Source organism: Argopecten irradians, chromosome 14 (assembly GCF_041381155.1).
Source record: "Argopecten irradians isolate NY chromosome 14, Ai_NY, whole genome shotgun sequence".
In the NCBI taxonomy this organism is placed as follows: domain Eukaryota; kingdom Metazoa; phylum Mollusca; class Bivalvia; order Pectinida; family Pectinidae; genus Argopecten; species Argopecten irradians.
The window spans coordinates 33030917-33043497 of NC_091147.1; the positions used below are offsets into that span (position 1 = coordinate 33030917).

General features: G+C 34.7%; 1 protein-coding gene across 2 annotated transcripts in view; it reads right to left on the minus strand.

The window, feature by feature from the left end:
• Window positions 1–12581, minus strand: part of LOC138306828 (amine oxidase [flavin-containing]-like) — a 76774-nt gene that overhangs the window by 11921 nt on the left and 52272 nt on the right. For both annotated transcript variants that reach the window (XM_069247314.1, XM_069247313.1), the window contains exons 12-13: window positions 12351–12448; window positions 1020–1131 (exon numbers count right to left, since the gene is read on the minus strand). In XM_069247314.1, coding sequence (XP_069103415.1) covers window positions 1020–1131; window positions 12351–12448 — 210 coding nt within the window. The remainder of the gene's footprint in view (window positions 1–1019; window positions 1132–12350; window positions 12449–12581) is intronic.

Here is a 12581-nt window from a genome sequence, read left to right on the forward strand (position 1 = left end):
ATTATAAGATTAAAAATACTGATGTCAATATGAATATATATATTTTTAAGTACTAACAGGTCGTAAAATGCTGTGAAGTTTGTTTATTGACGAATTTCCAATTATTTCTTGACGTAACTTACGTTACCGTACACGCCACTTGTTTAGAAATGCGAGAAGATTTGGCTGGCACGAGTGTCACTTATGTATTAGGCCAGAAACATATACACATATGTATATATATGTTTCTGATTAGGCATAAAAATATTATCAATGACTAATCAGATAACATTAAATAAGTGAAATCTATCTTATTGAATCTGAATTATTTTTAAAACAATTAACGTTCGATATTAAAAGGTTTGGCCTTTTTTCAGGATTGTTAGGCCTACTGTATATAAATGTCATAATATATATCATAATTACTAAACACAATGTATCATATGCATTATCTGTTGTTAATACACGTGTAAGCTTTGAGACGCCCCCCCCCTGTTTATTGCTGTATAGTCGTCCAGCTATGATCAAAGATCTCTAATAATTGACACATTTGCGTATAACAACGATCGAGATGTCCTTAAAAGGTTCCAAAACCCGATTGATTACGATGTTTGAAAGTTATGTGATAAAAATATGTAATGATGTAAAGAGAACAGAACTATTTCTGTCAACCCTGATTAGAATACAACACGTAAAACATGATTCTGTTTTCTATAGCCCTAAAAGTATACAATGGCAGAAGTATAGGTCTTAATTCAGTGTAACTAAGTTTTAAATATACCTACATTTTTGAAACTTAATGGTTTGAAATTGTAGCTTGTTGAAGTTTTAATTCTTGCTCCCCAATGCACGTAATACTGTATTTTGGTTTTATTAGTTTAACGTACTATTAACACCCACGGTCATATAAGGACGTGTCAGGTTTGTTTGTTAAAGGAAACCGCCGACCAGCGGTCAGTACCTGGCAATTAGCCAACAGTTCAGATCTTACATTTATATGAGACAGCACAGAAAGATATAACTTAAAACAGATAAGGTACCTCTCTGGCCGCTCGTTCCCCTGCCTGGACAGCTCCCTCCATATAGCCTGACCACTGGGTTGCCGTCTCTGTCCCAGCAAAGTAGCATCTACCTACAGGTTTACGTATCTCTCTAAACATAAAAACATTACCATGCTAATTACTCATCAAATCTTGTAATAATTCTTCGTTGTATATATAACTCTCTTACATGTAAATGTGACCTGAGTCGTGATACCATTGCTGATATTCTTGTGTTTATACGGCTGGTATGATTGTATATTTAATACCTAGGTAGTGTGCCTGTTCTATTCCTCATTGAAGTTTCTCCGGTTCATCCAGTGGTAGTGGAGAGAAGATAGAGGTGAGAGACTCCATTGGATCCCTTGTGTTTATTACGGTCATATCAATTCCTTGGTTATGATTGTCTATACATTGATCCTGTGTTTATGGATATACCTTGTAGATGTGATGTATCTCCCATGATCCCTTTTCGTTTATAAGTAATACAATACATAGTAGGTGTGACAGTCAAATACCATTGTATAGTGTCGTTTCTGTATATACATGGTTAGTGAGGATATGTGAACAATTGATCCCCTGTGTTTTTACGGTAATTACCGTGGTAAGTGAGTGACTGTAGATAGATCCAAGTGATCCGATTGTGTTTATACGGTCATACAATATTGGTAGCTAGAAGTGTGACCTGTATAGAATACAGATACTAGTGTGGTAGTTTTGTGATCTGTATATACCATACATTGATCCCTTGGTGTCATTATACGGTGACTGTATACCAATGATCCTTGTGTTTTAATACTGTATTTACCATATGGTAGTGTGACTGTATACCATTGATCCCTTGTGTTTTATCGGTCCATACAATAATATTGGTCGTTAGACTGCTTTATCCATTGATCCCATAGTGTTTATACGGTAATAACAATAGATTGGTAGTGTGACTAGTATTTATACCATTGATCCCTTGTGTTCATCCGGTCATACACTCATACATTGGTTAGTTAGTGATTGTCTCTCCATTGATCTCATTGGTTTCTCGGTATACATATACTCATTGAGTAGTAGTGGTGACTGTATATACCATTGATCCCTTGTGTTTCTACGGTAATACAATGGATATATTGGTATGTGTGGATATGTACTGATACCATTGATCCCCTGGTTTTTAATACGAGTCTAACACTTACATTGGGTAGTGTTGATTGTATATACCATTGATGTATTTGCTAATACGGGTTCATACATAATACATTGGATGTGTGATGTCTCTACATTGATCCTGTGTTTATACTGTATACACTACATTGGTTGTGTGACTGTATATACCATTGTCCCTTAGTGTTTATACGGTATACACTATACATTGTTAGGTGATGTCATATACCATTGTCCCTTGTTGTTTATACTGTAATACAATACCTTGGTAGTGTGAGTGTATCAACCATGCTCCCTAGTGTTTCTACGGTAATACCGTAATTGGTGTGTGCCTGTATATATCATTGATCCTTGTGTTTATCGGTAATACATACAGTGGTAGTGTGGACTGGTATCTAACCATTGATCCCCTTGTGTTTATACTCGGTAATAACTACTTGGGTAGCTGTGTTTGGAAATACCCATTGATCCCTTGTGTTTATACGGTAATCAATTAATATCATGGTCGTGTGAGATTGTGATTATCCGATAGAGAATCATATTTGTAGATTTTAAACCCGTAATATTACAATACAGTTGCGGTAGTGTGATTGTATTATACCATTGATCCTTGTGTTATACGGTATAACATTACAGTGGTAGTGTGATAGTATCTACCATTGATCTAGTGTTTATCCGGTCAGATACAATACATTGGTAGGTATGATTGTCTTTTACCATTGCTCCTTGTGTTAATACGGTAATACAATACCGTGGTAGTGAGAAAGTATATACATGAACAAGTGTTAAACGGTTAATACAAATATACATGGTAGTAAGACTGCTATATACCAATGATCCCTTGTGTCTTTATTACGGGTCACTAGCCTACATTGGTCGGTGTGACGTAATATACCATTGAACGTTGTGTATATACGGACATCCCATCATTGGTCGTGTGACTGAGTGAGAGTAAATATCATCATTGGTCTCTTGAGATTATACTGTAATAACAATAACATGGTAGTGTGACCTGTATTACCATTGATCCCTTGTGTTAGACACGGAATGAGACTATGATTAAGACAGTTGGTGATAGAGTGAGGCACTGGTAAAGAGAGAGTACCTAAATTGATTCCTTGTGTTAATACTGTAATACAATACATTGGTAGTGTGACTGTATATACCATTGATCCCTTGTGTTTCTACTGTAATACATACATTGTAGTGTGTTGTGTATATTACCCATTGATCCTTGTGTTAATCGGGTCTCCCTAATCCCTTGGTAGTTTGCCTGTATATACCATTGATCCTTGTGTTTATACTTTAATACAATACATTGTTAGTTTGAGAGGATAGATATATACGCAGAGTGAGATACCTAAGTGTTATACGGAATATACAAAAATACATGAAGGGTGAGAGAAGTGACTAGTATAAGTATACTCAAGTAGAGATGTCCTTGGAGAGTTTGTACAGAGTATACAAACAATTGGTGTGAGCCGAGTAGATACCAGTAAGTTGATCCCTTGTGTAGATTATACTGTGGTAAATATTTTACAGTCAGTTAGTGAATTGATCGTATAATGACATATCAACCAAGGTCGATCCGTGTGACGTGGTGTATATACCATTGAAGTGTCGGGAATGAACCTACCTGAGTTATATACGTGTGTAATAACAATACATTGGTACTGTCTGTGTCTGACTGTATATGTACCATTGATCCAATGTGTTTACATGTTGATGTGTGTCGGTGAGTGTGTTATAAAACGGTAATACAAACAATACATTGGTCTATAGTGTGACTGTATATACCATTGATCCCGTTTGGGTTGTTTTATGTTGTGTTACTTACTCCTACGGTAATCTAATAGATTGAGAGCGGTACAACGTTAGTAAAGTGAGCCTCTGAGGAATGTGATTATATTTTTGTATATACACTTTGAAAATCTTGATCCCTTGTGTTTACGTGAACTGATTAAGGAATACTCAAGTTATCACAAATACAATACAGGTGGTATGAATCGGGCCGTCGGTCACCAACTACGTTAAAAATCCTGCCCCGTTCATGAATTATACGCAGTAACGTATTCAAATACCCGATTGATCAAACTGGATAAATAAAACGAATTATGTTTCCATACCGGGAAAACCCCATATATATGCTTATCAGCCGGAACGCGTCCATTGACTAAATACAAGTGGCGTTTGTGTTCCTAGTCCAGAGAGACTCGGAAACTCCGAAACTAGATATAATTCAGAAATTTTATGTGACTGTAGCTACAGAGAATTACTAGATTGTGAAAGACATTAAGAGTCTCTTTTGGATGGTTCTATCTTAGGTATCGTTTATACGGCCCATTCCAAATATCGTACCCTATACATAGAACACAGAAAGGAGACTTTAAATCTTAATAACATTGGATAGAAGAAGAGTAGATAGTGACTGTTTATACCATGAAATACAATACCATTAGTAGTGTTGACTTGTATATTTACATTGATTCCTTGTGTTTTATACGTGTAATACAATACATTGGTAGTGTGACTGTATACGCAGTGTGACCCTTGTGATTATAAGTGTCAATACAAAATAATACTTGTGTGACTGTATATACCATTGATGCCCAGGTTGTGTTTATACGGTAATACAATACATTGGTAGTGTGACTGTATATACCATTGATTCCCTTTGTGTTATACGGTAATCAATACGGTAGTGTGACATGTATATACCATTTGTAACCCTTTGTGTATACTGTAATACAAACCATTGGTCCTGTGAATTGTAAATTTTTATACCTGTGTTTACGGTAAAATACATTGGTAGTGTGAATTGTATATACCATTGATCCCTTGTGTTTATACGTGTAAGAGACTAATGACATTGGTATGATGTGTGACTGTATTACACAATAATACCATTGATCCATTGTGTTTATAACTGTAATACAGAATACATTGTATAGTGTGACTGTATATACCATTGATCTCCTTGTGATAGATTAATAAACAGAGAGGATAGTCTAGTATGTGAAGAGGTACACAAATATACATTGGTAGTGTGTGACTGTATATACCATTGATCCCTTGTGTTTATACGGTAATACAATACATTAGTGTGATGATAATATCATTGTGAGCTTATAACGGTAGATACAATACATAGTAGTGTGACATGTAAAAATACCCTTGATCCTTGTTTTTATACGGTAATACAATACATTACGTAGTGTGATTGTATATACCATTGATCCCTTGTTTTTTACGTAATACAATAACATATTGTATTGTGACTGAAATATACCATTGTGATCCCTTGTTTCATTTATACGGTAATACAATACATTGGTAGTGTGACTGTTATATACCAGAATGAATACCCTGATCGCTGTGTGTTTATACGGATATTACATACTTGTGTTTATACGGTCATACATACATTGTGTAGTGTGACTGTAATAATACAAGAGAACCATTGTACTATCCCCTTGTTATGTACATTAAGATTGGTGGGCCTAGTGTGTTAATACAATACAATACATTGGTAGTGTGTAGTAAATACCGATTGATCCCCTAGTGTTATATACGGTATACAATAATACAATGGTAGAGAGATTGTATCCCCATCGATCCCTTGTGTTTATACGTGGTAATACAATACATGGGTAGGTGATTGTAATATACCATTGATTCCCTTGTGTTTAACGGACTAGGTGTATATACCATTGATACACATACTGGAGTGTGGGACTGAACATTTATACGGTAATACAATACATTGTGTTGTGGTTTGTTGTTTATACGGAAATACAGTGGTAGTGTGACTGTATATACCATGATCCATTGATCCCTAGTTGTTTGGACTTTATACGGTAATCACAATAATACATTGGTATTCGTGACTGTATATACAACCATTGATCCCTTGTGTTTATACGGTAATCACAAATAATACATTGGTAGTGTGAATGGTGATTAAACCATTGATCCCTTGTGTTTATCTAACGGTAACAGTGGTAGTGTGTATATACCATTGACTTGTGTATATATACCATTGGATACCCTCGCTGAATCTTGTGTCTTATAAACGTAGTGTGCATGTAATACATTGAATACGGAAATACATTGGTAGTGTAATGAATGGACTGTATAGTACCTGTATATTGATCCCTTGTGTAGAGTTTTATAAACGGTAATACAATACATTGGTAGTGTGACTGTAAATTATCCCAATGATACCCTTGGATGTTTATACGGTAATAATACAATACATACATGGTAGTGTGACTGTATTATATACCATTGATCCCCTAGTGTGTTTATACGTGGTCTAGCGTGGAATACAATACATTGGTAGTGTGACTGTGTATATACCATTGATCCCTGTGTGTTTATACGGTAATACAATACATTTGTAGTGTGACTTGTAATATACCAGTGATTCCTTGTGTTTATACTGTAATACAATCACGACATTGGTACGTGTGACTGTATATACGAATTGATCCCTGTGTTTTATACGGTAATACCAAATACAGTGGTAATGTGTTGTAATAGTACTTGATCCATTGTGTTTATACTGTAATACAATACAATGTAGTGCTGTGACTGTATATACCCATTGTGATCCCTGGTGTGTTATATTACTTGGTAATAAAAATACATTGGTAGTGTGACTGTATATTACCATTTGATCCCTTTGTGTTTATACGAGAAATACAAATACATTGGTAGTGTGAATTGTATATACCATTGATCCCTTGTGTTATTATACGTGATTGGTCCTTGTGTTTATACGGTATTATAAATGGTAGGACTGTATTGTCCCTTGGTGTTTATGACATTGATAAGTGTATATACCATTGATCCCTTGTTTGATTGTTTATACGGTAATACAATAATACATTGCGTAGTACTGTATATACTCATTGATGCCCATGTGTTTATACTGGTACAATAATGGTAGCGTGACTGAGTATACTACCATTGATCCCTTGTGTTTATACGGTAACAGTGGTAGTTTTGATTGTAATACCATGGTCCCTTGTGTTTATAATTACAATAAAACATTGGTAGTGAGAACTGTACGATGATGTACCATCCCTTGTATCCGGTGGAAAGACAGTGGTAGTTTGATTTGATACGTTTAGAGAACTAAGAGAATTACTTATTGTTAGTATGACTGTATATACATTGAGATCCCTTGTGTATATACGTGAAATACAATTAAAGATACGCTTATAGAGTACATGAATATACATGAACTCGATATACCGATGCCCCCTTGTTTATACTGAAATACGGTATACATAATACATATGGTAGTGTGATCTTGATGTATATTCCAATGGATCTTGTGTTTATATGGTAATACATTGGTAGTATGATTGTAAATACCTTGAGTATAGGTCCTAAACGATGCTTGTAATTACAATACATACATGGTAGTGACTGTGATCCCTGTTTCTTACGTTCAAGATCAAAGATCCTTGGAGTAGTGTGATTGTGATCACCATTGTGTTTATACCTTAACTATCGTGGTACGTTGACTGTATATACATTGGTAATACAATACATACCCGTAGTAGTGAGACATAGGTGAGACTGTAATATGTATCCATTGATCCCTTGTGTTTATTCGGTAATACTTGTGTATTATACCATTGATCCCTTGTGTTTATTACTGATAAATACAATAATAACATTGGTAGTGTGACTGTATATACCATTGATCCCTGTGTGTTCTATACGGTAATACAATACATTTGATAGTGTGATTGTATATACCATTGGACCCTAGTGTTTATACTAAACATAGTGGTCGTTTGATTGTCCCTTGACCGTGTGTTTATACGGTAATAACAGTAATACGATTGCAGATGTGAACTGTATATACCATTGATCCCTTGTGTTTATACGGTAATACAAAACATTGGTAGTGTGACTGTATATACCATTGATCCCGGTATTGGTGGTTTTTATACGGTTTATACGGCCTATTACAATAAATATCATAACATATGTAGATGTGACTTGTATATACCCATTGATACCCTTGTGTTTATTACGTGTAAATACAATACAGTGGTAGTGTGACTGTATTATACCATTGGGACTTGCATATGTAACTACAGATCCCTTGTGTTTATTACTTGGGTTGTATTAACAATCCATTGGTAGTGTGAATGTATATACCCAGTGATCCCTTGAGTTTGATACGGTAGATTCAAGAAAGAATAATACAATGGTGTGTGACTGTATATACCATTGATCCCTTGTGTGTACTACAATTATACGGTAATACAATACATTGGTAGTAGTGACTTGTATATACCATTGATCCCTTGTGTTTTACGGACATATACGGTAATACCAATACATTGGTAGATACCTTGACTGTAATATACCATTGATCCCTTGTGTTTATAATACGGTAATAACAATATATAGGTGAGAGTAGTGTGACTGTATACTATACATTGGTACCATTGATCCCTTGTTTTATACGGTAATACATTACATTGGTAGTGTGACTGTATATACCATTGATCCCTTGTGTTTTATACGGGTAATACACAGTGGTAGTGTGATTGTATAAAAACCATTGATCCCTTTGTGGTTTATACGGTATACATACAATACATTGGTAGTGTGACTGTATATACCATTGATCCCTTGTGTTTTATATACGGTAATACAATAATACAATTGTCGTAGTGTGACTGTATATACCATTGATCCCTTGTGTTTATACGGTAATACAATAATACATTGGTAGTGTGACTGTATATACCATTGATCCCTTGTGTTTATACGGTAATACAATAATACATTGGTAGTGTGACTGTATATACCATTGATCCCTTGTGTTTATACGGTAATACAATAATACTTATTGGTATTGTGACTGTATATACCATTGATCCCTTGTGTTTTTTTACGGTAATACAATACATTGGTAGTGTGACTGTATATACCATTGATCCCTTGTGTTTATTACGGTAATACAATATATTACGAATACATTGGTAGTGTGATTGTATATACCATTGATCCCTTGTGTTTGAAGGTACGGTATACAGTAGGTTGGTGGGTGAAGTAGGTTGTGGATATATACATTGGTAGTGTGATTAGTATATACCATTGTAGATTGATCCCATGTGTTTATACGGTAATACGTGACTGTAATACAATACTCCGTGTAGGTATGACCATTGATCCCTTGTGTTTATACGGTAATACAATACATTGATTGTTAGTGTGACTGTATATACCATTATCCCTTGTGTTTATACGTGGTAATACAAATACATTGGTAGTAAAAGTATATGTATATACCATTGATCCCTTGTGTTTTTACATTGGTAATAAATACATTGGTAGTGTGACTGTAATATACCATTGATCCCTTGTGTTTATACGGTAATACAATACATTGGTAGTTGTGACTGTAATATACCATTGATCCCTTGTGTTTATACGGTAAATACAATAAATACATTGGTAGTGTGACTGTATATACCATTGATCCCTTGTGATTTTATACGTGTAATACAATAATATGAATTTTAGAGATTGATAGTGTGACTTGTGTATATACCAGTAATGATCCCTGGTAAGTGTGAACTGTAATACGGTTAATACGGTAAACACAATACATTTGGTAGTGTGACTGTATATACCATTGATCCCTTGTGTTTATACGGTAAATACAATACATATGGTAGTGTGACTGTATATACCATTGATACCCTTGTGTTTATACGGTAATACAATAATAACATTGGTAGTGTGACTGTATATACCATTGATCCCTTGTGTTTATACGGGTAATACACAATACATTGGTAGTGTGACTGTATATACCATTGATCCCTTGTGTTTTATACGGTAAAATACAATACAGTGGTAGTGTGACTGTATATACCATTGATCCCTTGTGTTTATAAACGGTAATACAATACATTGTAGTATGACTGTATATACCATTGATCCCTTGTGTTTATACGGTAATACAATACAGTGGTAGTGTGACTGTATATACCATTGATCCCTTGTGTTTTATACGGTAAATACAATACATTGGTAGTGTGACTGTATATACATTTAGATCCATTGTTTTATACGGTAATCCATTGACCATTGTTACCATTACGTGTAACGGTAATACAATAATACATTGGTAGTGTGACTGTATATACCATTGATCCCTTGTGTTTATACGGTAAATACCATGGTAGTGTGACTGTATATACCATGGATCCCTTGTGTTTATACGGTAATATAAAATACAGTGGTAGTGTGACTGTATATACCATTGATCCCCTTGTGTTTATACGGTAATACAATACATTGGTAGTGTGATTGTAATATACCATTGATCCTTGTGTTTATACAGGTAATACAATAATACAGTGGTAGTGTGATACTGTATATACCATTGATCCCTTGTGTTTATACGGTAATACAATACAATGTGGTAGTGTGACTGTATATACCATTGATCCCTTGTGTTTATACGGTAATACAATAATACATTGGTAGTGTGACTGTATATACCATTGATCCCTTGTGTTTATACGGTAATACAATACATTGGTAGTGTGACTGTATATACCATTGATCCCTTGTGTTTATACGGTAATACAATACATTGGTAGTGTGACTGTATATTACCATTGATCCCTTGTGTTTATACGGTAATACAATACATTGTAGTGTGACTGTATATACCATTGATCCCTTGTGTTTATACGGTAATACAATAATACATTGGTAGTGTGACTGTATATACCATTGATCCCTTGTGTTTATACGGTAATACAATACATTGGTAGTGTGACTGTATATACCATTGATCCCTTGTGTTTATACGGTAATACAATACATTGGTAGTGTGACTGTATATACCATTGATCCCTTGTGTTTATACGGTAATACAATACATTGGTAGTGTGACTGTATATACCATTGATCCCTTGTGTTTATACGGTAATACAATACATTGGTAGTGTGACTGTATATACCATTGATCCCTTGTGTTTATACGGTAATACAATACATTGGTAGTGTGACTGTATATACCATTGATCCCTTGTGTTTATACGGTAATACAATACATTGGTAGTGTGACTGTATATACCATTGATCCCTTGTGTTTATACGGTAATACAATACATTGGTAGTGTGACTGTATATACCATTGATCCCTTGTGTTTATACGGTAATACAATACATTGGTAGTGTGACTGTATATACCATTGATCCCTTGTGTTTATACGGTAATACAATACATTGGTAGTGTGATTGTATATACCATTGATCCCTTGTGTTTATACGGTAATACAATACATTGGTAGTGTGACTGTATATACCATTGATCCCTTGTGTTTATACGGTAATACAATACATTGGTAGTGTGATTGTATATACCATTGATCCCTTGTGTTTATACGGTAATACAATACATTGGTAGTGTGACTGTATATACCATTGATCCCTTGTGTTTATACGGTAATACAATACATTGGTAGTGTGATTGTATATACCATTGATCCCTTGTGTGTTTATACGGTAATACAATACATTGGTAGTGTGATTGTATATACCATTGATCCCTTGTGTTTTATACGGTAATACAATACATTGGTATGTTGACTATATACCATTGATTGGTTTATACGGTAATACAATACATTGGTAGTGTGACTGTATATACCATTGATCCCTTGTGTTTATACGGTAATACAATACATTGGTAGTGTGACTGTATATACCATTGATCCCTTGTGTTTATACGGTAATACAATACATTGGTAGTGTGACTGTATATACCATTGATCCCTTGTGTTTTTACGGTAATAATACATTGGTATACTAATACATCCCTGTTATACGTAATAATACATTGGTAGTGTGACTGTATATACCATTGATCCCTTGTGTTTATACGGTAATACAATAATACATTGGTAGTGTGACTGTATATACCATTGATCCCTTGTGTTTATACGGTAATACAATAATACATTGGTAGTGTGACTGTATATACCATTGATCCCTTGTGTTTATACGGTAATACAATAATACATTGGTAGTGTGACTGTATATACCATTGATCCCTTGTGTTTATACAGTAATACAATACAGCGGTAGTGTGATTGTTATTGGTGAAGGTTGTAGTTAACAAACCTTCCAAACTTGGTGAGGAAGCCTGGGGGCATCATGACGGTATAACAGCCTCCAGACCATTGTTCTTCCATCCAATTCTTTTCTTCATAGTGTACAGGCTACAACAAAGTACATATCTCAACAGAGAATGATAAAGTACCACTGATAGCATTATTGGTAGAACGTATTACCTTTTCTAATGTACTTTGGAAATGGGACGAAAAACAATTTCTACAGAGCACTACCTCTGAG